This window comes from Eumetopias jubatus, unplaced genomic scaffold (genome assembly GCF_037043125.1).
Source record: "Eumetopias jubatus isolate StellerSeaLion01/CBP00866 unplaced genomic scaffold, mEumJub1_p1.0 scaffold_15, whole genome shotgun sequence".
In the NCBI taxonomy this organism is placed as follows: Eukaryota; Metazoa; Chordata; class Mammalia; order Carnivora; family Otariidae; genus Eumetopias; species Eumetopias jubatus.
The window spans coordinates 70,999,061-71,026,822 of NW_028274821.1; the positions used below are offsets into that span (position 1 = coordinate 70,999,061).

Consider the following 27,762-nt stretch of genomic DNA (forward strand, 5'->3'; position numbering starts at 1 on the left):
TGACCAACATCTGAGAAGCTTGATGACTTGATATAACTACTTCACGTAATTCGGCTTTCCTGGCCTCGTTTTTACCAGTGAAATAGAAAAGGTGAAAAAGGATGATAAATAGGAAACCTACTTTGGTCTGGCCAAATAAGACTTGCTTTAATGCATAACGTTAGCTAACAGAAATAAAAAATGAATGTTGGGCGCCTGGGTGGCTCAGTCGTTAATCGTCTGCCTTCGGCTCAGGTTATGATTCCAGGGTCCTGAGATCGAGTCCCACATTGGGCTCCCTGCTCAGCAAGAAGCCTGCTTCTCCCTCTCTCACTGTCTCTCTCTCTGTTGAAAAATAAATAAAATCTTAAAAAAAAAAATGAATGTTAACATGCTGGATATTTATACTCAGACCCCATTAAAGTTTATAAAGTTTATAATTAGAAATCCCTAACTTATGGTAGGGGTGGCAAATATATATAGAACACAATGGCCTTATTATCACCTTCATCCAAGGTGAATTCTCTCATCTTGCATTTCATACATATGACAATGTAAGAATAAAATGAGTAAACCCTTATCCTACCACTGCACGTAATGGTACGTGTAATATAAAAATACAACACGTAATGTGGGTTAAGAGGAAGGCAAGACCATACATGGTGGGAGTGAGGAAGAAAATCAAGGCCAACATGGTTTTGTAAGCTTTGGTGACATTCATATTCAAGAACTTCTGGGAACTATCTGAACCTATATTACACCATGCAGATTTTTAGAATCAGATCTAGAAAACGGGTTTTTTAAAAAATATAAAAATCACCTTTCATCTTTAAACATACAGATGACCAGTGACACAGATCTGAAAGGATGGGTAGATTCGAGATGAGAGACTGGCTAGAGGGGAGTAAGCAAGTAATAGAGGAGCAAGAAAAGAGAACAGGCAACTGGGGTGCAATGTATAGAGTCTCCTGTCTTTCATGCTAGTTTATCTAATAATAATCATGCTGTTACTGTTGCCATTATCAGATCATCAAAATGTCTTCATATTCCTCCCTGTAAACTTGGATTCCATTAACCAACAACCTGTGGAGCCCTGGGGTCCAAGGACCCCAGGATAAGAATTTGGAGGATAAAGACAAGGAGCTGAGGACTCTCTGGCTGCGCCAGTCATTGTCATCCCAGCAATGGGCCTCCACTCTTGAAGGGGCCCTTGGTCTCAGTCCCTAGCACTCCCAGGACCAACCTCATCAACCCCACCCCAACAGATATTAGCACTAACCAGGCAGTCTCTCTCCAGACACTGAAATCCAGAACGGCAGGACTCCTCCTCCGAATTCCAGAGTCCTCAACATCAGAAGTCTGAGTCCCAGCTCTAATAGTACCTCTCCTCCAAGATTAGGTCATGATAACTCCATCTTCCCGTTTCGAACCCAAGCCCTAAGTGTTGTAGCTACTTCCATCAGTTTCCCTTTTACATTACTTCACTGCTCCCTTTTACTTTTATCCCTCTAATAGCTACTTAACCAATTCTTCATATTAAAATCTGTTGAAATTTTGTGTGGTTTCTACTTTCCTGATTGGACCCTGACTGACCAACACAGCAAACAACGGGTGTTCTCAAGTCACAGAGCTTCCAAAATCACTGACAAAGGTGAGATCATCATTCATCTCCCCCATCCCAACTGTTCCAAGCTCAAAAGGAACTTCTCGAACTTTTCACACCCATCATCCTTATTCCCTTTTCTCAAAAGTGTCCTCACTCCTTTTCAAGGCTAGGCAAGTAGTATCCTCCACACTCCCCCAGGACCTCAACTTACTAGTACCCTTTCTATTATATCTGCAATCCCCAACTCTCTCACCCTCGATTACACTTTTCCCAGCCCTTAATTGTGCTAAAGATCTCTTCATACCACAGATCAAGTCTGTATCCTCTCTGAAATTTCTGGCAATTCCTCCACCCTTGCTCCTCCATCCTTTCGCCTCTTGGCGAATTACCATGCCCATGACATGTGTCAGACAGCTCACTGATACACTGATTAGATCTACATGTCTAGCCCAGATCCTCCCCAAAGTGAACAATAAACCCACAGTTTCAACCTCCTGTTGTTATCACAAAAATGTCTCACAAGCACATCAAATACAACCTGGAAAACGAAGTATTGCTATTCTCCTATTCAAATGAGTTTCTATTTGAGGACATGGCATTTCTTTTACTCTCTCTGCCCCCCACCCCCAGCTGAAAACAGTCTTTCCCTTCTTTTTGCTCACATTTCATATTAAACTATTCATTTACTGGTTAGTTCCGTCGCTGTCAATATACAGTTTGAATCCTTTGCATAGTGTGAAATCCATCATACGACCCGGTTTGTGGCCCACATAAAACATCTGAGCACTTGGTAAGTGCAAGGATCTGAAGACAAGAGAGGACTCTGTCACTGCCTACATGGAGGTCACAGCTTAAAGGGAGAGAGAGCCATATAATAAACATTGGATGGAGAAGCACAGGAGGCATCTCCACGAAAAAGTCGTAGATGCGAGAAGCAGCGCCAAACACCCATCCAATCCACTAACAGCAGTCACACATTAACTGGTTCGGCGGTACTGTCCACTCCTGCAAGGAATTCAGAGGCTGGGTAAATGTGCAGCCGGGGGAGCAACACGTCGCCCCGGAAAGCAGCGCAGAGCCCCCGGATGGAGCAGGTGGCTTGTCTGCAGAAAGAGGGCTCAAGGGCAGAGCTGGTCACGCCGCACTCCACTCCCGAGCCTCCTGCAGCAGGCAAAGGATGCACGCTCCAGGGTCCCCTTAGGACATCCCGAGGACACGCCCGATTCCGTGCCTTCCACGCCGAACGCTCACCTGCGACGAGCTCCGAGGACCCGCGAACAGCGGTGCGTCCACCCTCGCCTCACCGGCCACGCGCAGCGGGCCTTCCAGAGCCCACGCGAAGCTGCACACACACACCTCTCCGTCCGCGACTCTCCAGGTTTCGGGACGCGCACGGGGCCGCCCGGTAGCTCGGCCACGGGGAGTCGTGGCTGAAGGTGGGCGGAGGGTCGACCCGTGAGACAGCGAAGAGCGAGCGAAGCAGGTGGGACACGCGCCCAGCGGCGCGGGAGTGACGTCACGAGGCGGCGGGGGCGTGGCCGGCCTTCTCCAAAGCCCCGGCTAGCTAGAGGTGGGGAGCGGCGCTGCCCCTGCGTCCCTGTCCCTCCACCCTCCCGCCCAAGCTATGGCATTCGATCCCCGCTTTGACGTCGGACTCCAAAACAGGGCTAAGAAACTCCGGTGGCGGAGTCGGCGGGGCCAGGGAGCAGCGCGCGTGCGCACGCCGCGGGCGGCGGACCGCGCGCCGGATGTACGCCCTCCTCCAGGGCCTGCTCGGAGGAAGTGCTCGGGTCTCATAGAGCGGGGTGGTGGCGCCCGTGGTCGCCATGGCCACAGAGCTCGCGGCCGCCGAACTGACAGTTCCGTCGCTCGTGGATCGTTACTTCACTCGCTGGTACAAAGCCGGTAAGTGGGGAATGATGTCGGCTTCTGTTCGGCCGCATTTGCCTGATGCTGTAGGGACGGTGGTGACAGGTCATGGGACACGCGCGTTTTCCCCGTCGCTTCCTCCCCATAGAAGGAACTGGATCTCTGTTCCTTTCTAGGCGGAAGGAATGGCAGTCGCAAAGCCGTGGAGGGCTGCAGTACATGCGGGCGCACTCAGGGGCTGGCGTCGCGGTGCGAGTTGAAGGGTGGGTCGCTTGCGGGAAGATAGTCTAAAGTGAAGCACCACCCCTAGGGAAGGTGGATTGCAATCGCCCTGAATGCCTGCAAGGATTTGACTGGTTCAGTCCTACAGCAGTGGCGGTACGTACAATAATTTAAATGATCAGGTCGAAACTATGGTGGAGGCAGGGACGGAGAGGAGAGCTGGGTTAGAAAGGAGGCATTTAGAAAGCAAAATCTAACAGTTTTACTAAAAGTTGCTGGTGTCATATACTTGTCACTTGAAGTAGATATCGTGTTGTCCTGCTTTGTGTACCCAGTAAAAATCAGTGGTGGGAGCATCGTTGAGGATCCTTCTCTAACCCCTACTTGCTCCCTTTTATTCAGGGATAATAGGTGTACTTATTTTTTAAAATATTATGGCATACAATTTTTTAGCCAAATCTAGGGTGACTGACCCGGTTTATCCAAAACTGAGGGATTTCCCAGAATCCGAGACTTTCAGAGCTAACATCTAGACAGTCCTGGGTAAACCAGAAGAGTTGGTCACTCTAAAATTGACCGATAAGACATATACTACTATATTATATAAAGAATGCATTGCTGGGCGCCTGGGTGGCTCAGTTGGTTGGGCGACTGCCTTCGGCTCAGGTCATGATCCTGGAGTCCCGGGATCGAGTCCCACATCGGGCTCCCTGCTCAGCAGGGAGTCTGCTTCTCCCTCTGACCCTCTTCCCTCTCGTGCTCTCTATCTCTCATTCTTTCTCAAATAAATAAATAAAATCTTAAAAAAAAAAAAAAAGAATGCATTGCTAATGGCACTTTTTCTAATAGAAATAATGAATGTACTCATTTTAAAGTGAGGATAAAGCAAGATGGAGCAGAGTTAATAATCATTTAATATTGAATGAATGATTCCATCTGGGCCAGATCTCTTTAACTACTTTACAGGAAGCCTTTATGTATATCTTTTTAAGTAATGAAGGGATACCAATGATTAGTGTGTATTCAGTCTTCATAATTATCTCTACAAACCAAAGAAAAATACCACACAGTGGCAGTAAATATTGACTCAACAACCAACAGACTCATTCATTCTTCTAGATGTCAAAGGCAAACCCTGTGAGGACCACTGTATACTACAGCACTCCAACCGGTAAGCAAATTGGGAATTTTAAATTATTAAAAAAAGTTTCTGGTATCATAGCCTGGTATGGTCTTGGGTTAAACAAATATTCGTTAAATGATCATCTTCCACTGTGTTGAAATGGCATTTATTAGAGAAGTTTGGCTGACAAGAATGAGCCTTTCAGTGCATACTCCAAATAAATTTGATTACCCAAACATCCAAATGGAGGACCACACCCTCAGTCAGCCACTATGTGAAATAAGCAGCCTGTGCCTAACCACAGTGAATTGCCGGGGCTCACAGAAAGGACTAGGGTAGGGCACAGGTAGTATCCTACACATACAGGGATGCCTTAGTTTTCTCTCTTCTGCCTCAGTTCTACCTAAAGACTTGTAGTACTCTTCCTTTTTCTGGGAAGGATATTCAGTTTCATTTTCTCCTCTTTTATTATTGCATTCCCTTCTACAGTTAAGCTCCAGCAGTAGCCAGAGGAAAATGCGGGGAAATGATAGCTTGACTAAACAAATGTCAGTTCATATATTCTTGTGCCAGTAGGAGTACCGTGTGGTATGAGAAAGAATTATATTAACCAATAACACAGCATCAAATTTTTGCTACCTGTAGAATATGTGTCATCACATTGGCAGAATCTCATCCAGTTCTTCAAAGTGGAAAAACAATTAAAAACATCTCCTATCAAATCAGTACCAACTGTAGCAGACTTCAGAACAAGGTCTCTGGGAAATTTAAGCGGGTATGTACCTGTCATTCTCTATCTAAATCTTCAGTGTCTTAGTAATGATAGATCTAGTCAGTCTTAGAATCCAGTGATATATGCTCAGCATACTCCCCTGACAGTTTGATATGCCTGTTTTTTTGAAAAAATATTTATTTTTTTTAGAGAGAAAGCCCAAGCAGGAGGGGCAGAGAGAGAGAGAGAGAAAATCTCAGGCAGACTCCGTGCTGAGCGCAGAGCATGACGGGGCTTGATATCATGACCCTGAGCAGAAACCAAGAGTCTGACACTTAACTGATTGTGTCACCCAGGCGCCTGTGATGTGCTGATTTTAAGACTACTTTAACCCTAGGGGCACCTGGGTGGCTCAGTTGGTTAAGCGTCTGCCTTGGATTCAGGTCATGATCCTGGGGTCCTGGGATCGAGCCCCATGTTGGGTTCCCAGCTCAGCAAGGAACCTGCTTCTCCTTCTCCCCCCGCTTGCATTTTCTCTCTCTCTCTCAAATAAATAAATAAAATCTTTAACAACAACAACAAAAAAGAATACTTTAACCCCAAAGAAATTCTTAGACCAAAAAATAAGGTTATTTCAGGATGTATAGGATTTGTCGTATTTTTAGTTCTGTACCATCATTCCTATCATTCCCAGGGTGGAAGATGGGGAAGGCAGGCCTTTGAAAGGACAACTTTCTTACCAATATAACAAGATATTTTGTCTCTTCTAGTTTTAGTAAGCCACTATCCTGAGTTCTATAAAATTTAAGTGACCAACTCTTCTTTACCATGTACTTTCAGATGTAAATTAAAAAAAATACATCCTCAGGTAGTGAAAAAAAAAAATCAGTCTGAAAAAAATAGAGTGTTTGCTCCTTACCATTTTCCATTCTTTAATTGTTGCCAATTTAATACGTTATCTAGCCACACCCTGTCCCTCCAAACAGTGCTGGGTTGTATAGGATATTATCTCTACCCTCTAAACTTCAGGCAGGATGGACACATTTTATTAGAGTATCACACCAAGGAGAATTCAGTAACATACTGAAGTATCCCAACATACCCACTTGGATAAGAAGGTTTCAGTGGGGGTGCCTGGGTGGCTCAGTTGGTTAAGCAACTGCCTTCAGCTCAGGTCATGATCCTGGGATCCAGTTCCATGTTGGGCTCCCTGCTCAGCAGGGAGTCTGCTCCTCCCTCTGACCTGCTTCCCTCTCGTGCTCTCTATCTCTCATTCTCTCTCTCTCAAATAAATAAATAAAATCTTTAAAAAAAAAAGGTTTCAGTGGATGATTTAGGTCCTTCATTTTCTGACTTGATACTAAGAGTTTCTGCTAATTACCCTCACTGTTGTAGGAGACCCTTGTTTATACTCCCCTTTGTAGGTTTGAAATTTTTCTTTGCTCAGGAAACACATGGACTTAGAAAAGCATGAACCTTCCTCAAAACGTAAAGTCAGTAGGGACACCTGGGTGCCTCAGTCGGTTGAGCATCCAACTCTTGATTTTGGCTTGGGTCATAATCTCAGGGTTGTGGGATCAAGCCCTGCAATGGGCTAGTGCTGAGCATGGAGCCTGCTTGAGATCATCTCTCTCTGCCCCTCTCCTCCAGTCCCCCTCACCCCCAGCTTCTTAAAAGAAAAAAAGATAAAAGTCTACAAATTACAAGTATAACAGTTAGTGTTTGTGAAGTTCCCATGATAAATCTTTGTCCAAAATAGTTAACACTATTGTTACTATTGAAGAACAGAGGAGAACCTGCATATGGAACCCACTACAGATAAGTTTTGATTCTCAGCACTGCCAATCATTTATTCTCCCAAGGGAGGTGATAAAAAAGGGTCAAAACACTTAGGCGCTTTTAATGTAGACCCAGTGATAGACACACCCTTTGGGACAAATCCACAGCCCCTCCTCCCAAAAGTGAGGAGTCACACTGAGAACTATTTTGAAATGAAGTACCCATATGCAGACGATTGAAGCCAATGTGGTAGCATCTGTATGCTGTCTAATGTTTTGAGTGGGGGGGGCACCTGGGTGGTCAGGTGGCATCTGACTCTTGGTTTCAGCTCAGGCCATAATTTCAGGGTCCTGGGATGGGGCCCCATGTCTGCAGAGCTTGGAGACATGAGCAGAGCTTAGAGTCCGCTTGTCCCTCTCCCTCCTCCCACTCTGCTAGTCTCCCCACCCTCACCCCACTCACAAGTTGTCTCTCTCTCTCAAATGGATGAATCTTTTTAAAAAAGAGGAAAAAAAAATAAAAAAGAGAGAAAACATAATGTTTTGAGTGGTAAAGAGTCATAGAGAATAGCATCTTGACCTCAAATACCCATGTTAACTATAGGAAAAATTTCTGGGAAAAAAGTGAGCAACATAGACATGCGTGCATCAGTTTCCCATGAGCTTCCTTGTAGATATTTGTCAGAACCTCACCAGATACACTGATGTGGAGTACATGAAACAATCATGTCATAGCATTCAAACAGATAAATGTTAAAATGTAGTATTTGTTTCTGGGTTATAAAGATAATGGGTAAACTATTCTTGTTTGCTATTTAAAACTTTTCTGTATTTTCCCAATTTTCCTCAAAGTGCATTCTTTTTAATTAAAAAAAAATCACTGCTTCAAAAAGTGTTAGTGATTGACCCTAATAAAGAAGTTCCTTTATCTAGTAAGTTCTAATATAAAAATAAGTTAGGAATCTTAATGAAAGTAACTTTGTATAATATTGCTGTCATACTCTGTCATGTTGAATTTTGTATTATTGCTTATTGATGGATTTTCCTACACTTTTGAAATCTTTGTCTTGCCATATGTAGCTTTCTCATTAAAGTTGACAAAATGTATTCTTAATCGTTAATTAAATTACCCGTTATTTATCTTAGTCTTCTCTTTCCCCTAGAGCCTCTGATGGTACCTGACCCATATAGTAGGCGCTTACATAAATGTTTGAATAAATGGTTTTTCAGTACTTAAGTCATTTTTATTTAAAACGCTAGTTCCAGGAATATATTCTCTTAGCACACTGAGGACTGCCTCTCAAAAGAAAGTGAACATATACATCACTTAATTACTTCTTCCCTTTTATTATCAGGGGGCACAGTTTCTAACAGAGCTTGCACCTCTGTGTAAGATTTACTGCTCAGATGGAGAAGAATATACTGTATCTAGGTGAGATACTTTTTAACCACAATTTAGGAGAAACAAAGGAGGTAGTATTTTTCTTCAAAACAACTTTTTTTTTTTGAACAGCTGTGTTAGAGGACGGTTGATGGAAGTGAATGAAAACATTCTCCATAAGCCATCTATTCTTCAAGAGAAGGTAAAGGAGGCAGAAAAAAGTATGATCCAATCCACGTACTTTTTATCTGATTTTACACATTTGACAGTACTAAATATTCTATTTCCTTCCCAGCCATCCACTGAAGGCTACATTGCAGTTGTGTTGCCCAAATTTGAAGAAAGTAAAAGCATAACAGAAGGCTTACTGACACAGAAACAGTATGAAGAAATAGTGATGAAGCGCATGAATGCCGCAACAGCTACATCATGAGGACTGAGATGGGTAATGAATACCACGGCATGCTTACCCTCCCCACCCTACGCGATCTGTGCACTAAAGAAGAACCAGCACGTGTGACGCATGCTTCACACCTAGCCATCCGCAGAGAGGCCTGATCTTCAAACTTAACCTAGTTCCCCCTCTTCATCTTGCATAACAAGCTTTGGTTCCCATTTTGTCCTCAGCCTCCCAGATCTGCCCTGCCCATGTACCCACTCTGTTCTTTTACCTAACAACTGGCAAACAAAGGATGTTTTTCTGATTAAAAACAAGGAAAATTTGGACAAGGAAAATTTGACAAGCACTTTGAGGAAAATTTGGACAAGACAGATAAGTTTTAAGTAGCAAAGTAAAAATAATTTACCCATCATCCTGTAACCCACTGGTAAATACTACATTTTGACATGCTTCGGTTTGAATGTTATGGCATGGTTATTGTTTTTGCCTCAATTTTTCCCTCAGTTTGAAGTTAAAAAAAAAAAAAAATCAGGCCTTTTTTATCCAATCTGCTTTCGAGTGACACTACCAAAAAGGCTGGTGCCACCTCTTCAGCCCCAACTCTTCCCCCCTTTAGGTCATAGGGGAGAAGCAGGGTATACTTGGCCACTCCATATGTGGCTCAGATGGCCTTCCTCTCTGAAACAAAGTCCAGTGTAACACTGTGGCTTCTTAAATGAGGGATATAGGAAAAGGCTTTGAAAACTACAAAGGGCTTTCCCAACATAGAAGTATTCTAATGCAGCGTAAAGCTGCTTATTGCAATATGTAGTTTTGTCGCTCCGTCTCACACTCTAGCTATATGGGGTAGCGAGCCAAGAAGTTACTGAGAAGTTGCCGTAATCCAGAACACAGATGTCTTTGAATGGAACAAAAACTTTCTCATCATCTAAACTGAAAAGGGAACTGATTTATGATTTAAGATTGTCTACTCATTTACACTGAATTTCAAATAAAGGGACTTTTTAAATTGTCATTTTTTTATGTAAAACTATTTTGTAAATAAAATCTAAAAGTTATTTTTGATTCACAAGAAAAACTTTTAACTTGAGTGCCGCATGACAGTCCCTTAAATATACTCACCAGACATGATACAGGTAATAACTCTACAAACACCTACAATGATGGTGCTATGAACTGGAAATATAAGCATAAACCAGCAGATCCCCATTTTGTGTAGCATAATGATTCCTGAAGACATCAGAAAACAAAGATACTAAAGATAGTAAAAGATATATTTTACATGTAACATTACTTCACATTGTTCTCCCATTATTTCTAATGTAATTTTAAGGAATATTTTGGTTTCAAGGAATAAAAATCATGCTTGATAATCTTTATAAAAGAAATATAAAGGTCGTTAAGCCAAGTGTATCCCATTTTCTCCTGAAGGCTTATGGTAAGTTCAAGTTTCCTTCAATAAAATATTGACTAGCTAATTGGTAGTACTGTGGTTCTTCAGGATCTTATGAATATTTATTGTGATAGCTGACCCAGATACCAATCATCAGACAAGCTTATATAACTACTGCCATTTGGCAAGTGACATGTTCTATCAGATTTCAAAATGAATTTCACAGTATTGGGATACAAGCACTAACAAGAGTTCAAAACAAAGTTATACTATACTGTAAGGACTGAACATATAAACCAGATCCTTCAATCAAAGCCCCAACCCAGACAAAAACAAGAAAAACTTTAAGCCCTAAAATTAAAATGTTTTATAACGAACATTCCAAAGGCACATATACAAGATGCACAATTATTCAGAATTTATTTTAAACATCTTAGTTCCATTGTTCTCTGTCTTGTATCTTCCATTCCATCAGTCAGTATGAAGGATGGTTCAAAGACTATTTTTTTACACCAGTAAGACAGGCTTAGGATTCCAGCTAATATTCAAGGCAGACAGACCAGCCAGCTATGGTAGAAGGGGAAGTGTAAGCCATCTCCTAGTGAGTTCCTGGAGGATTCTGTGGAGTGAGCTCCATGACCCTGCCTTTGGGAATGGGTGGAGGCGGGGGGTAGGGGGGAGACGTGCAGGACAGCAGAGAGCCTATGCTCTGAGATGCTTGTCAGAGAACAAACATGTGCTCCTAGCATGGGTGATCTGTGACAGGACAGCGAAGAGGCCAGTCACAATTGTGGACAGAGGGACTGAAGAAAAGGCCACAGATTTAAGGAAACCCCTGTGTTCACCCAGACAACTATATATTTCCTGCTGAAAATTAGTGTTCTAGATGATAAGCTTAAAAACAGAAAAGGAAATTAAGGTATTTTATGCCAAAGGTGAGCACATATTCAAAATAGCTTCTTTGGATTAAACTGTCATTAAGACAGTTGGGATATTTGGTTTGACTTTCAAACAACATTATTAGTGGCAATGTCCCATTGTAAATTCACACTGCAATTAGGAATGTAGCAACTACTGTGGCATTTATTAGCTGTTAAAAAGCATCACAATCAGTTTCATGATCAGAAAATAAAGCAAGATTTCATAACTTTTTTTATAAAACTTGAATTTCTGAAAATATAAAGGATCATTTGCTTTCTAAAAATATCAGCTTTGCCGCATGCTGTTCGAGAGATCTGACCCCAAAAGCTTCTCAAGTTTTACCATCCACGGAGTCTTTATTTGTAACTGAGACCCATCTGTTATTTTCCATCTGAAGCTGGAAAGAGTTAAGACAATTAGTTTCTACTTTACTTTCAAAATAAAAATTGCAAAATTAAATAGTAACTATTTCTTTTGCATTTTTCTGGAAACTAGTTTTTAAAATGTGATTTTCAGACAGAAAACCTATCTTACCTTCTTTAGCAGTTTATAACAAAGTGAGAGAAGTTGGACCAAAATAGCCATCATGGATCTTGTCTTTGTAATACACTTATCAACCTATAATGACAGAAAGCAAGCAAATAAAATTCTACAAAAGGTACTTCAAAAGACTGTATTATTAATTACATTTTAACCTGATAAAATTTCTTCATTGTAGAAATTTAAAGGATCTCAAAAGGCATATGGATTAGGGCACATGAGCAGACTTGAGGCCTCAGAACACAAGTGCAGGGCCTGCTGCCCAGATCTCCTGCCCACTTCACGGAACCCCAGGAAGAATGGATGGAAAATCAACCTGTTCTATTTTGAGCTGTTTAGGCACTTCTTAAAACACTCCAAAGTGCGGCAGTGAACCCCCTACTTTGCAACTTCTGGCACTCTGCTTTGTGGGCATAAGCTAAATTCCCTAAGACAAACAACGGGAGCCCCTACTCTGAGGGATTTGTGCCCTAGTTAGACATGTGATGACCTCAGGATTTAAGGGTAGCTGCTCAGTGTGGTGGAATTGATCATGTCCAAAAAGCTGATTTATGGAGCGCCTGGGTGGCTCAGTCATTAAGCGTCTGCCTTCAGCTCAGGTCATGATCCCGAGGTCCTGGGATCGAGCCCTGCATGGGCTCCACTCCACACGAAGCCTGCTTCTCCCTCTCCCACTACCCCTGCTTGTGTTCCTGCTCTCGCTGTCTCTCTCTCTGTCAAATAAATAAATAAAATCTTTAAGAAAAAAAAAAAAAGAAAAAAAAAAAGCTGATTGATTTGGTGAACCTACTGCTCCCTGGGGTCAGTTACAACTACAGATGATAAATGATTCTTGCAATCGAGGCATGAAAAATGGAAGTAAATTGCCCGTCTGTGGATGATAACACTCTGAAGAAAAACAGGCTAGAAGCACGCCTGGTAAGTGTAAAAGTTTCTCAAGTGTCTCCCGAGTAACGCACTCTTCCTTTTACCTTTAGAAACACTTGATTTTGCAAAGGTGTCTTAGTTACTGTTTGGAGCTGGTGGCATAAAGGAATCAGCTTGTTTATTTCCAGGAGAAGCATAAGCTTGTCATCATCTTTCAGCTGAAATATAATTTAGGAAGTTATAACAACTCCAACAAACACCATCTTTTAAACCTTAGATACCCTTACACCTTAATAATATATCCCCCAAGTGGGTATTTGTGACATCACCATCAAGACCAAGCAGGCGGACTTGCATTACCTGTTTTAAGAAAACTTGTACACTTGAAGCAAGCTTTAAGCCCTCTTCAGCAAAAACCTAGTGGAAAAGAAAAGTATCACTACTTAGATATATATCTTACAGATAGTTCATAAGAAATATACTCATGGCTAATTGTCATATTGAATTTTAAAAGTAAACCTAAAGATAAAAGGTCTGTCGTGGAACTCCTGAAGCTTTTCTCCCACCCAGGAAACACAAATGTTTAGCAGTATTCAGAAGGAGATTTCTCAGGCCTGATGCAGAATCAATCTCTGGAAAGACTCCTCTACACCTGGACACCTCCAATTACTCTGGAGGGTCATAAAGACCTATGATACTTAATCATACAAATTATGTCTGGGCTTCTGGAAGGATCTGGAGCTCACCTTATAATACCCCAACTATAAAGGGTGATGAATTGTGGAACATGAGGTCAAAGGGTTAGGACTTTCCTGCTTCCACTAAAATTTGTCACCCATACACATTCCTTAATCAGCCATTTGAGAGGACCAATTTAGATTGGTTCTTGAGTATTCACCATGCATTTTACAATTTAGTGAAGAGAACAGGATGATGGCAAAGAACAGTGGAAAAATAAGGCTGGACAGATAAGATAGGAATATTTAGGATGCTTATTTTAAAATAGTAACAGAATGTTTCAGAGTAAGAGACACCAGGGGAATAAAGGGTAGGAGTCTTAGCTTTAGATGGCAGCCGTAAAAAAGAAGAGAATGGCAAATATGAGGGTGGTTTGTGAAGAAAACTAAAGTGCTTGGTAATGAATTAGATAAAGAACATGAAGAAGGAGGCAATGCAGTGTTAACCTTAACACTCTATCCAACACCTTGCTATCATTGGAAGAACTGATCTCAAGGTCAAATAATCCTTTGCTCCCTTCCTTACCCTTTAAAAGGGAGACCAATGAGTTTTACACATAGATTCTAACCAACCAGAATGACTCATTTACCCATACGTTTTTCATCATCCTACATTACCACTTTCTGTTTACATCTCGTCCCTTCTGGCCTGCAAACCCCATGGGGGCAAGATCCATGTCTATCTCCTGGACTATCATGGTTTTACAACCACCTAAAAGCTGATGACTCCCCAGTCTCTCTCTCCATTCTTGAACAATCCTGACACCAGTCTTTTACATACTACTTGAGCAAAACAAAATGCTTGATTTCCACCCTCTAAATCTGGTTTGCTCCCTCAGTGTTCCCTAGCCCAGTAAATGGCACTACGATTTACCCTGGTGATCAAGCCAAAAACCTTTTAAAACCTAAGTCCGATCCTGCCACTGCTACTCCAAACCCTCAGTGGGTTTTCCCTCATACCTGAAAAAAAAGTCAAAGTTCTTCCCAGGGCTATGGAGATGTCATACCTTACCACTTTCCTTCTGGTTCACTCTGTTCCATCCACATTTGCCTCTTTATTTTTCTTCAGACCCCTCCAGCCTACCTCAACATCTCAGGGCCTTTGCACTTGCTCTGTTTGCCTAAAATATTCTACCCCCAGATTTCCATCCAGCTCACTCTCTCATTCATTAATATCTCTACTCAAATGTTACCCCCTTAGAGAGGTCTTTTCTTGCCACCCTTCTATCACCTTTCTCTCTTTATCTTTCATGATTTTATCTCTAAATGCTTATATATATAGGCACTGCATACTTAACCTTCTCCTACCTACCTCCTCCCACTAGAATGTAAGCTCCAGGTCAGCACTGGCTTTGTTCTGTTCTCTTTTCTCCACAGAGCTCTCCCCACCAGGATCTGACGTACAGTAGAAGCTCAATAAATACTTGATGAGCGCTTCATGTTCATCAGTAGATAATTCAGTAGACACCGGTTTAATGAATAAGCTCACACAGGAGGAAGGTGACCAGTGAATCTTTTGCAGTGAAATACCCCCTGTGGTGTGGTATGATTTCAAATGGATATGAGCCAAATGGAACAGAGTGAATCCAGAATTTATTCCAACTGTTTTAAGGGAAATCGCTCATTTACAGTCAACTTTATAAGAAAATACAAAAGAAGTATTTTCTAGAAGTCTTCTGACTCTGATAATCATCCTCCCGAGCTAAAATCCCTTTCCTGAAGAGGCTCAGGTGGCAGCACATGGGAATGCCAAAGGAAACTATTAAAGGTTAGAAAGTGATAGAAATTACCCATTTCAAATGTAAGAATGCCCTTGGTTCCAGAAAAGCAAACAAACTACCGTGAGAGTTAGGGCAAGTATTCTTGCAACCCACTTGCCAATCTAAGGCCTCTGAGGGAGAAGAATTCAAGATGGGCCTACGTGGAGTTCCATTAGACACACTGGGGCCCAGGGGTGGGGGTGAGCATGTCTGTCCCTCCCTGAATGCCTTAAATCAGCAGGAATATGGAAGGAAAGAAGGAAACTATACCAAGTACCCCTCTGCCTCAAGCCTATGACAGATGCTTTCTCATGTGTTGTCCTCACTTACTCAGTATCATTCATCCAATCCAATAATGAAGAGGCCAAAAAGCCTTCCTAGCATTCAGGAAGGTATCCAGGATATGCACTTGCTACAGGATATTTCCACCTACTTGGAAACCTGTAACTTATTGCACATATTGACCGTCAACAAAGCCCACTCTGCTTTATCCTTATAATATTTGAATTTTACACAAGATATCAAAAAAAAAGTTCCACAAAATGCTACTGCAAGCCATCTGCTTTTCCACTTTTCTCTATACATGTGTGTGCATAGGTAAGCATACAAACATGATATGGTAAATCATTTAGAAAATCTGTTATTACCCACTTTTAGCCCAGAATTAAATTAGTAGCATAAAATGGAAATAAAACATACCTCTAGTTGATGAATTAAATCCTGGGAAGTTTTCAGTGGCCCCTCTCCTCTGAAATAAAATGAATTATCAAGGAGATCTAAGAAAAAGTTATTGTCTGAAAATTGGTTTCATAACATAAAACTTCTAGAGCATTTTGTATATTAATAGATCCCAAATTTTTGAAGAGTAATATTGAATAGACTAATAATATTGTAACTTTATTCTTGAATAACTTTAACTATTCTTAGGGCATTTTAAAATTTTTCAGTGAACATTATATATGTTAATTTTATAATGTAAAGAAATTTAAAACCGACAAGTAATATTTAAGTTTTATTTTTCCTTTTTAATCTTTTTCATTTTGCTTCATAAATTAAATACACGAGATCTGACAATATGTCTTAACCAAAGGCCTTTGTTACATAATGTTAAGAGGATCAGACCAAAACTCAAAAAATTCTCATTTTTAATTCTAAAATTTTGACAAGGAATGTCATTTAAGTTTCAGCGCTGGGTATATAAAATAGTCATAATATTTGTGCTACCACTCTCATCAGCAGATTAGGGAACATCAGATTGAAAACTATCAAGAAGAACCAAGACCTCTACAAACAAAAAGCAAACCACAGCAAAGAGAACAGAATGCATTATGAAGAGCAGTAGACTAGGCATGAATAGAAGAAATCTAATAACAACCAGTTCTGCCCTCAACATCTGTGACATGTGAACAAATTATTCCTGTTCTCTGATAAACCGCTGTGATCATCAAATAAAATTATGAAACAGAAACCACTTAAAGACCTATAAGGCTCTGGATTTTGAAATTTTTTTAAGTCAAAATGCACTAGTAAATCTTAAATATATAAATTATCAAGAAATAGGAATGCCTGGCTGGCTCAGTTGGTACAGCATGTAACTCCTGATCTTGGGGTTATAAGTTTGAGCCCCTTATTGGGTGTAGAGAGTACTTAAAAATCTTTAAAATTATCAAGAAATATGAATTATCACCTATAAATTACTAAGAAATTGTATAAATTGTTAAGACAACCTTAAACAGCAGCCTGAGGAAAAGCTATAAAATTGCCCGGGAAAACTGTAAAACTGGATACTGTGAAGGCTAACAGATGCGTCTCAGAAAAAAGGGGCGCCTGGGTGGCCCAGTCAGTCAAATGCCCGACTCTTGGTTTTGGCTCAGGTCTTGTTCTCATGGGTCATGGGATTAAGCCCCACACTGGGCTCCCCACTGAGCAGGGAATCTGCTTGAGATTCTCTCCTTCTGCCCTTCCCCTTACTCACACACATTCTCTCTCAAATAAATAAATCCTTAAAAAATATTTTAAAAAAAGAAACAAGCAACTAGATGAGGCTGGTAAACCACAGGTATTAAGGGAAAACAGAAAAAAATGTTGGGGAAAAACATAAGCTGACAGTGTGGGTAGAAAACAAAGCCAGCTTGAGATTTTACCACAGATATATCAAGATGTGTCAAAATGGCACAAGGTGTTACCCATTACAGAAAATCCATTTTCTTCCCTGAACTGAGCATTCCTGTCTAATAACTACATCTCCTAACAAGTCCCATTCCACAGAGCTTTAGTTATTCCTACCCCTCATAATGCAGCCCCTCATGCTTCCTAGTCTCCATGGGATGCATGTCATCCCTTACCAGAATCCACTATCCTGACTCTGAAACAAAAAATGCTGACCACATCACCCTGGAATATTCTGAAACAAGAAACAAGAAATAAAAGAGGCAGTTAAAAATGTAAACAAAAAATTCTACTTGAGGAATCCTCTGTTTAGGAAGATTTTCTATATCAAACTACATTTACTTAGTGATAATGATATTCCTCCAGTTTTCATCAGTGAAAAACAAATTTTTGTTTAAAGATCTGCTGATTTTTATCCCCAGAAGATAACTAGCATGATTGCAGCCAAAGGTCAAGATCTTTGTTATTCCAGCTAATCTGTGCACATTTGGTGTGCGTGAACAAAGGAGTTCCATTTTACTTTCTTCTGCAAATGTGACTCATCAGATTTTAAAAAGACAGGACCTAAGAAAAAAAGGTCAAAACTGTGTTAGGAAGACTCAATCCCAGGAGAAGCTTGCAAAGAAAAATGACTAAGCACAAAGGAAGGAAACCACCGAAGAGGAAAGGTCACGCATGCTGGAAAGTATGGTAAAGCATTAATAGATGGCTGCTAAACAGAGGCCAAGTCACTCAGCTCCTATCACTTCTGCACCCTCCAGAATTCTCTATCTTGAAAAGGTAGAGGACTTCATCAAGAGGGAAATGAATGCTCCTTCCTCACTCCTGATCTTCCTTCCATACACAGGCATCTTCACTAGCATAACCCCCCTCACTTCTCTCGGCTCTCCCCCTTATTCCCTCCCATAGAAAGGTATGGGCATTTATTTAGCTTTTCAGTCTTTTTGGTGACTTTGCAAAAATAAATGGGATGTGGTAGGCCTCTCCTTTCTCCTTTTCTCTTGGAAGTAAAGCTGCTTTTGGGAGATACCTGCTCTGTCAGTTATTTTAAGAGATACATTCTATCCCTGTAGAGTAAGATTTCTGAATTTTCTGAATTCTAGAGATCGTTTTTAAAAACCTACTTGTTAGGGGATATAAACTACATTATCCAATAATAGCTTTATCAATATAAAGGTTATGGCCCCTACCTGCCTATTCTTTTGCTTATTTTTTCATTTTGTTCAGAAATTGGGTAGGAAAAAGGGTGCTATTTATTGAATCCCAATGCCCACATAGCTGTGGAGATCCTAACTACTTTAATTGAGCTTAAGACTCCAGATGAGGGGTGTCTGGGTGGTTCAGTCGAGTGACTGACTCTTGGTTTCATCTCAGGTCGTGACGAGATTGAGCACCAGGTCAGGCTCTGCTCTCAGACGGGAGTCTGCTGGAGATTCTCTCCCTCTCACTCTGCCCACCCCTCCCCCCGCCCCCCGGCTCACAAGTGCATGCTTTCTCTCTCTCTCTCTCGCTAAAAGTAAAGAAATCTTTTTTAAAAAATGAAAAAAAAAAAGACTCCAGATGAAATAGATTACATTCCAGAATACTAAAACAACTTGTGGGTGTGAACCACTGCTGATATTTTCAAAATCAAAATAAGTAGAAGAGCCATAGCATTAGAGATATCAAATATTTTCTAGGTTTCCCAAAATAAAAAAGATAGATTTCAGAAAATTAGTGAAAAGTTTGAAGTCATTCCTTGAGAAAATTCTAGAACGGATTATTGAGCAGATAACAGATAAATGTTTACAACATGGAATTACTATATCATATGTATAGATTATTTTAACAGAAGATTGTGGAATGTGATCAACATGGACTTCAATGAGGCATTTGATCAAGAGTCTTGTTATGCAGACAGGACAAAGAATGTAGGTCATGCAATAGTAAAGTCAGGGAAATTCTCTGCTATATAATGAACACTGATTCATGGAGATGTGGCACCCTATTGAGGTGGTAGTCCTCATGGTTCTATTCTTTGATCTGTATTATCTAATCAATCATCAGTCACTTGCATAAAGAGTTTAAAAGACATGTTTTCTAAACTTACTGATGCTGGCTAGGAGAGAGAATGATATATTGAATGACAAAAATCAGGATGCAAAATTCTAACGACTGGGTGGCTCAGTCGTTAAGCGTCTGCCTTTGGCTCAGGTCATGATCCCAGGGTCCTGGGATCGAGCCGCGCATCGGGCTCCCTGATTCATGGGAAGCCTGCTTCTCCCTCTCCCACTCCCCCTGCTTGTGTTCCCTCTCTCGCTGTGCCTCTGTCAAATAAATGAATAAAATCTTAAAAAAAAAATTATGAAAAGAACAGTACACAAACCTGGAGGGGTTATCTTTTAAATCTAAATCCTAATTAAATGTCTTCTTGTTGTATTCACTTAATTATCGTAAGAACTTAGTCTTTTTTACCAAATATTTGAAATTGACTTTAACCTATCAATGATTTAACACGAGTTTTTCCTTACACCAAATATTATTAAACTGATTTAAAAGGATCAAGTGTAACTACATTTACCTAGTAAATAAATACAGAGAATAGGCCATACTGGACATGTTGCGCCCATTTCGAACAATCTCATTTTCCTGATCCTCCCATTTCTTGATCTCACAGTTGACATCGGAGGTAAGCAAACCCAGCTTAAGTCCAAGCTTTGCTATCTTGGCTTGCTCCTATAAAATACACATTTTAATCACCACAATATTGTCATTATTGATGTAAAAGGAAGATTAGAAGTAAGACTGTTAAAAGAAAAAAGTCTTACCTCAGAGTCAGGCTTGTCTGGCTTTAATGATTTCAGGTTTGCGTTATTCTTCTATGACAATAAAAAGATTAAGACATCTTAAAAAGCAGTACAGCTAATTGTGAGGAAATACAATAGTAATAGAAGACAAATTACCTATAATAAAATTTTACCTTAAACACTTTCAGAACATACTTAAACTATATTAAATTAAGTTGAAACAATTATTTGCAAATACTCTTCTAGCATGTAAGTTCAGCTTTGAATAGGTAAGTAGTCAGAAACCCGGGACCAGGGAAAGCAGATCATGTCCCAGAAGGATTTAAAGATTCCTGCAGTCTTCTCAGAGTCCAGTTATTAAACCTCCAAACATTTGTGGCCCCTCTGTTGAGTTATTTTTATGAAATGATGTCATAAAATTAGCCACTATATGTAGTTTTCCACATGTTCCTAATGTTATGACTCTGGAGTTCAATTCCTTTAACCAGTTTGCCCTTTGAAGGCAAAATTTCAGCACCCTAGTGTCATTGACATCTCAGTTCCTAATCCTCTACACAGGCTGTATAGGAGATTATACTTAGAATATAGCACTTCATATTTGAATCAACATTTTTGATGGGCCCCTATTTTTGAAACAGCAAGTTTGTTTCTGTGTAAGCTCTATGGAACTCAGACTATAGTTCCCCAAGGACAGGCGAAAACATTATAGTTAGTTAGGTTGGCAAGCTAGTCCACAGACTCCTACTTAATAGAGGGGCGCCTGGGTGGGTTAAGCAGCTGCCTTCAGCTCAGGTCATGATCTCGGGGTCCTGGGATCAAGCCCTGCATCCAGCTCCCTGCTCAGCGGGGATCCTGCTTCTCTCTCCCTCTGCCTCTCCCCCTGCTTGTGTGCTTTCTCTGTGTCAAATAAATAAATAATATCTTAAAAAAAAAAAGAATAGAAACCACTACCAATAGCAATGTTTCTTTGAAAAATATATGCAGAAGCTCTCAGGAGATGGCAGCCCAGGTTGGCCATTCCCCCCCAATCTGAGGTCTGGTGGGAGCTCCCCTAATTGGGGCAGGAGTTCCAGAATGGCCAGGGCTACTGTACATAAAGGGGTAGGAGACGCTGATAGCCTTTTTTTGTTTTAACATTTACTCAAACACTAACACACACACACACACACACACACACACACACACACACACATTGAGTAGATGTACACAAAGTATAAATTATAACACAATAAAACAAAATACCCAGCTCCCTTTGCTTAAGAAACAGGTCATCATCAATAGCTTTGAGGCATATGTGTAATCCCCTTGTTTTTGGTTTCCCTTATTATCACCACAACTTGATACTTCTGACCAGTTCTTCCGTCACCAGTTTCACTGCAGAACAGAAGAGCCTCAACTTTTCCTTGTTCCTCTGTCTCACAGTTTGTATTTACTCATTTAACATAGCCCTTTTGAGATTTTCTAACGCTGCTCACTATAGAAGAAATAGGACAGAAATGAATGTGGGGAAACTATAAAGCCGCACACATGTACAAATACGAGCTGCCCCTTATGTTCACCGGAAAATGCAGATGATCTGTGTTCTCTCTGGCTCCTCCTTGTAAGAGTCACATCACCTGTATCTTCCTCCTTCGTCTGGTAGACGATAAAGCATTTAAGACACAGCCTCAAGGTTTTGAGGGTTTATTTTATTTAGAATTTTACGGCCTATCTTATTTTTTTTAATTAAGTTGTGTTTTCATTATTTTTACTTTTACTTTTACAAATGATTATTATTAGTGTTTACTGAAGACTGAAAGGGAGCTGCCTGACAAGGTGCAGAAACCATCTTCATACATGTCACCAAGCCGGCCACCTAGTGGGACATTATTTTGGACTGCAGTCAGATGCATCAGTTTCAGTTTCAAATTTACCATTTGGGTTCTGAATAAAACATTCCAAAATGTACAAAACTAGGGTACGTGCACCCCAATGTTTATAGCAGCAATGTCCACAATAGCCAAACTGTTGAAAGAGCCAAGATGTCCATCGACAGACGAATGGATAAAGAAGATGTGGTATATATACACAATGGAATATTATGCAGCCATCAAAAGGAATGAGATCTTGCCATTTGCAACGACGTGGATGGGACTGGAGGGTGTTATGCTGAGTGAAATAAGTCAATCAGAGAAAGACATGTATCATATGACCTCACTGATATGAGGAATTCTTAATCTCAGGAAACAAACTGAGTGTTGCTGAGTGGTGGGGGGTGGGAGGGATGGGGTGGCTGGGTGGTAGACTTTGGGGAGGGTGTATGCTGTGGTGAGCTCTGTGAATTGTGCAAGACTGCTGAATCATAGATCTGTACTTCTGAAACAAATAATGCAAGATATGTTAAGAAAAAAAAAAAGAAAAAGAAGAAGATAGCAGGAGGGGAAGAATGAAGGGGAGTAAGTCAGAGGGGGAGAGGAACCATGAGAGACGATGGACTCTGAAAAACAAACTGAGGGTTCTAGAGGGGAGGGGGGGTGGGGGGATGGGTTAGCCTGGTGATGGGTATTAAGGAGGGCACGTTCTGCGTGGAGCACTGGGTGTTATGGACAAACAATGAATCATGGAACATTACATCAAGAACTAATGATGTATTGTATGGTGATTAACATAACAATAAAAAAATTTTAAAAAAATGTACAAAACTCTTCTACTTACCATTGGCTTTGGAAGTGACAGGTAGCCATACTTCTCTCCTACAAATAACACATATAACTTAAAACAAATTTTCTATTAGCGTATTTTCTATTATTCACATTTAATTTTTTTAATATGATTAAACAGGAATGGTAGTACATTCATTTTGATAATTTAGTCTATTAATTACATGTGTTTCAGAAACAAAATTGTAATCTGGTGAACATGAAGGCTGTCAACAGTTGTATCTCTAAGGTACCTGGTTGGACAATCTCTCCCTCCCCCAATGTAATGGCAGAAAGGCAAAATATCTCAGTGCTATTTACTTATATTTACAACAAGCTTCCTTCATAGTGAAATCTTTCACAGCGGCCTGCCTCCAATGAAACCAGATTCTTCTTTTATCAGTACCAGTTATCAGGGCTTGCTTCCTTTTCTGTGACTATCAAACCAAATCATTTACACCTAAGTTCTTAAAGTATTCTTCCAGTCAAACAGAGCAACTCCAGTGTACAAGATAGGAAGAGGAAGTAAACTAAATACAGTCTCTTGGCTGTGAATTAACACACGCAGGAAGCACAGTAAACTGAGGAAAGGAAGGAGACATGTGATACCCACTTCACCCCTGTGCTTTCCTATTTCAAACTTCTAGATCATGTATAAAGTCAGGTTACAGGGACGCCTGGGTGGCTCAGTTGGTTAAGTGACTGCCTTCGGCTCAGGTCATGATCCTGGAGTCCCGGGATGGAATCCCGCATCGGGCTCCCTGCTCAGCGGGGAGTCAGCTTCTCCCTCTGACCCTCCCCCCTCTCATGTGCTGTCTCTCTCTCATTCTCGCTCTCTCAAACAAATAAATAAATAAAATCTTTAAAAACAAAAGTTAGGTTACAATGGATGGTAGATTGTTTTCAAAGCCTAGTGTGTTCACAGGGGAAAGAATTTACAATAAGATTGAACAGTAATTCCTTCCTGACTTTAAGGAATGGGAGTTTGTTCAGCTGTAATATATTAGGTAGAACCATATGAAATTGCTGATACTCAGCCACTCTGAAATACAAAAATAGCAATTTCATACAGTTTCACCTAGTGAAAGTAAATACAGTATAAGAGCACTAAATCATACACTTTCTTATAGAATGACTGTTACATGAACAGGGTGAGCCTATTCATAACATATTTAAATTTTCATCTAGAACTGTGCTGTTGAATATGGAATCCACCAGCCATGCATGACTATTGAGCAACAGAAACATGACCGGTCTGAATTGAGATGTGTTGTAAGTATAAAATATATATTGGATTTTGAAGATTTAATATAAAGGGGGAAAAATGTAAGAGACCTCATTAATCATTTTTAAGTATTGATTATAAACGGAAACAATTATCTTGGATACACTGGGTTAAGTAGAAAACACTGAAATGAATTTCACCTGTTTCTTTTTAAATTTTTCTTGTGCCTCCTAGAAAACTTTAAAGTACATATGTGGCTCACCTTATATTTCTGTTGGACAGTGCTGATCTAGAAAATGAACTGTCATTATGGGTTAAGCCATTGGTACTCAGGAATAGCTTTACGGTTCAAATCATTTCTTTGTAATGTCGGAATAGTAAGGGAATTTTATTAATGATTTTCTGTTCTCAGAATTGTGAGAGAAAAATAAAACTTAAAAGACATTATTTCCATGCCTTGTCTCTTAGCGCTGATATAAAAAGTGCCTGATTTAGCTGTGAAAGATTAATAGAAGACTTTAAGTCATTTAGAACCTCAAAATTCACCATTTATCTTAACTCAAAGTCCAAATCCTGTCTATAATAGCCCTAAAAAGTGGTCTTAATAAGCTGCAGAAACGAGCATAATCATTACTTAAGCATAACTAGCTTAGGCGTGAGCAATCTTGTATTATCTACCCTTGTGATCCTCCATAGAGCCTATGACCCTGACATGTTCACATTTTCTCTACAAGAGAAAAAAAAAGAAAGCCACCTATCTTAGTATCCCTTATTTCTCCGAGAAACAACAGAGTTAAAGAAACCAGAAGGCAGGGAGAAATAAATGAAATTAAAAAAGGAGCCTTTCTATAATCTGGTTTTCTAGCATTACCATCACCAATTAATCACTGGCACTTCCAGTCCCTGAGGCTGTCTCACAGACACTTTGTTTTGCTCCATATTCCCATCACTTAGTTGGACTCAGAATGATCTGAATATTTGAGGATAACTGCAAAACTGATCTTTCTTCAAGATAGCTTTTCCCCAAATGCTGTGCAGGTAAGGTTATCCCTCTTTCCCCCAATTCCAATATAAGTCAAGTTTAGTTGATAATCATAAAAATAAAAAAGTTGATAAAGATACCAAAAATCATTAATCTGAATCATTTTATAATTAAATTTATAGCTGTTTTTTTTCCATACAAGCCTAATTATTGACATTGATTCTAAGCAGAGCAAATATATTGACTCAGTTACAGTTAGCTCTTGTATCAAATTAAAGAAGTGGCATTAACAATTTCTATCTCTGATGAATACATGTTATAAACATTAGAAGTAACTGGAAAAACAGGAATATTTATGGGGAAAACATAGTCAATATTTGAATTATAAACCTGTTTTTCAAAGCACTGTTTTCACAGGGGTATCGTAAGTTTAATACTCCCCAAATCCTTTGTTTAATATTCCCTAAATCAACACCACAATGGCACCATTTTTACTTCTCACCTTACACCTCCAGATAAACTAAGTTCAGGGTTAAACTCAAGAGCCCCTCTCATCTGATGGGAGTACCGAAATGATCGCTTATGAAAACCTAACTGAGAAATGCTGCTCTCATTTTCACTATCCAGAGCTCTTCTGCATCTCTACAAACTAAAGCTAATTTCCCAAGGACAGAAAAGCCTCACTATTTCACTAAAGATGTGCTATGTAATTCCCTATTAGAAGGTCCCACAATTAGCTTTTTTGATTCCGGAAGGAGCTCTATTATCGCATTATCAGAAAGATCATGTCCCCAGACCCACTGAAAATGAATCGCCAACTACTGAAGGATAGGCAATTAGCTAACCACAGAAGTAGGACTGGGGTATTCTAATCCAAACCCAGTTGTCATCCTCAAACTCTCCCTTACCTCTACATTCAATTAATCAGCAAATCCTACCAATATGACCTGTAAAATTCTTCTTACATCAGTTTTCTTATCTCCATTTCTACTATCATCATCTCATTATCTCTTGTCTGGATGGGTCACTCCCTTGTTTTGAACCACATGTCCCCCAGATAAGCTCATATTCATCCACAAGCATGTTCCTCCTTCTGTGCATCCCATTTCAGTGAACAGCACCTTACACATCCAATCTGCCAAGTGATAAAACAGGCGCAGAGCTATGGAACAGGACCATTAGGTACATCCCTATAACCTGAAGCCTAGTCATATTAATTCTAAGATGGTTCAAACAGAACAAGAGAAATTCAGCCTCTTTAAAGGAGAAACAGTCTACAAGCTATGAGAGAAGGCTTCTTTTAACATTTAGTTATCTAAAATAATCTCAAATTCTAAATGCTATGATTACAAATTCATCACTAAGGGAAAGTGGAGTCTTTCTGATCTGGTCCTTTCTAATATGAAGACCATGGCTTCCCAAGAGGGTTGGGTAAGAAGGCAGAAATAAAGGCAGGAAGACAAGTATTGATTTCTGAGTTCTTAAAACAACCTCAGGAGGCCCTATCGTGAAATTTGTGTGTCCCAGGATAAGGGGGACAATGACCTAGCCCTGAGTCCCTTTCTCATTGCTTACCATGTTATTTGCTTCAATTGATTGGTTAAACGATACTTGCAAACATATCCGATAATTCTTCTAGTAATGAGAGTCAAGATATTCAGAGCAGAACAAAGGTAGATAGAATACAGCAAAGGGTTTTCAATAATAGCTGTAAAATGAGTTATAACAGTAGCAGAAAGAAATCAGGATCTGAAGAATACACTCCATCCTTTGTATGGAAAGTAGTGGACAGGTGCAAGGTAACAGGCAGGCTTGTCATAATAATCATACAGAACAGGAAAAACAACACTGTGACACTGGACTCAGTCCAGTCAATAATGGCTAACCCAGAGTTGGACTTCTTTGTCAAAAAAGCTATTCTTATGAGCTTAATGTTAAAAGTCAGGACAAAGAAAGGCAGTACAAGAAATCAACCAATTCTATCTCAGTTAACCCCACATAAGGATCCTTCTGAACAGCAAGATACTTTACTGGTTAAACAATGGATGTACCATTGATTGAGGCAGCAGAGTTTCCCATCTACAGAGGAATTTCTTTCAGCCCTGAAGAAGTTAAGGTAACCTGATTTTTTTTTGAGGATAGGTTACCCAAACCTAAAGAAGAGACCATTTACATAACATCCAGCTTGAAAGTAAAAGAAACCAGAGACCATGTGGTCCAAACATAAGTATAGGATTTTCCTGTTTCAGCTCTAGTCTATCTGTAGTGGGTGCTGGTGTTGAGAAAGATGGGGAAGTCATTTTCTTCATTTCCTAAACAAGTCCTATAGCTAAATGACCATTCTTCTTCAGATATGAATCAACAACATCACTTTACCTTTTAATATATGAAACTTGCCTCACATAAAAATCCATGTGTCTATAAATACTTTATAAAAGCATTGAAGTGATAAGCCATTTAGATTAGCTATCACAGAAATCTTTAAATGTAAAAGCACGGTAAAGATTTATTATATTTTACAAATTATGCTATATTTACAAAGTCTATCTAATTTTCTGATTTTTAAAAGCAAATCAGCAATTATCCTATATAGGTATTTTTAAAAATATGAAATGTTTAGATGTTCAAGTCAAT

General features: G+C 40.0%; 3 protein-coding genes across 4 annotated transcripts in view; 1 reads left to right on the forward strand and 2 right to left on the reverse strand.

Annotated features, from left to right (window-relative positions):
• Positions 1–3,188, reverse strand: part of ELP1 (elongator acetyltransferase complex subunit 1) — a 56,947-nt gene extending 53,759 nt beyond the window's left edge. Inside the window, exon 1 of one of the 2 annotated variants that reach the window (XR_003610229.2) lies at positions 2,837–2,917. The gene's annotated coding sequence lies outside the window, so the exon portion shown is untranslated. Of the gene's footprint in view, positions 1–2,836 lie in introns of both variants that reach the window. The other variant, XM_028108805.2, reaches the window with a different exon arrangement.
• Positions 3,189–3,362: 174 nt separating this feature from the next.
• ABITRAM (actin binding transcription modulator) lies at positions 3,363–10,085 on the forward strand. Its single transcript, XM_028108851.2, has 6 exons — positions 3,363–3,490; positions 4,796–4,847; positions 5,445–5,574; positions 8,645–8,721; positions 8,803–8,872; positions 8,966–10,085. Exons 1-6 carry the CDS (start codon positions 3,412–3,414, stop codon positions 9,101–9,103), a joined length of 546 nt encoding a protein of 181 aa, XP_027964652.1. The 5' UTR covers positions 3,363–3,411; the 3' UTR covers positions 9,104–10,085.
• Positions 10,086–10,901: 816 nt separating this feature from the next.
• CTNNAL1 (catenin alpha like 1) overlaps positions 10,902–27,762 on the reverse strand; it is a 60,233-nt gene continuing 43,372 nt past the window's right edge. The window contains exons 12-19 of the mRNA XM_028108741.2: positions 22,938–22,975; positions 20,265–20,315; positions 20,018–20,172; positions 15,988–16,036; positions 13,152–13,208; positions 12,896–13,009; positions 11,919–12,002; positions 10,902–11,781 (exon numbers count right to left, since the gene is read on the reverse strand). Coding sequence (XP_027964542.1) covers positions 11,716–11,781; positions 11,919–12,002; positions 12,896–13,009; positions 13,152–13,208; positions 15,988–16,036; positions 20,018–20,172; positions 20,265–20,315; positions 22,938–22,975 — 614 coding nt within the window. The 3' untranslated portion in view covers positions 10,902–11,715. The remainder of the gene's footprint in view (positions 11,782–11,918; positions 12,003–12,895; positions 13,010–13,151; positions 13,209–15,987; positions 16,037–20,017; positions 20,173–20,264; positions 20,316–22,937; positions 22,976–27,762) is intronic.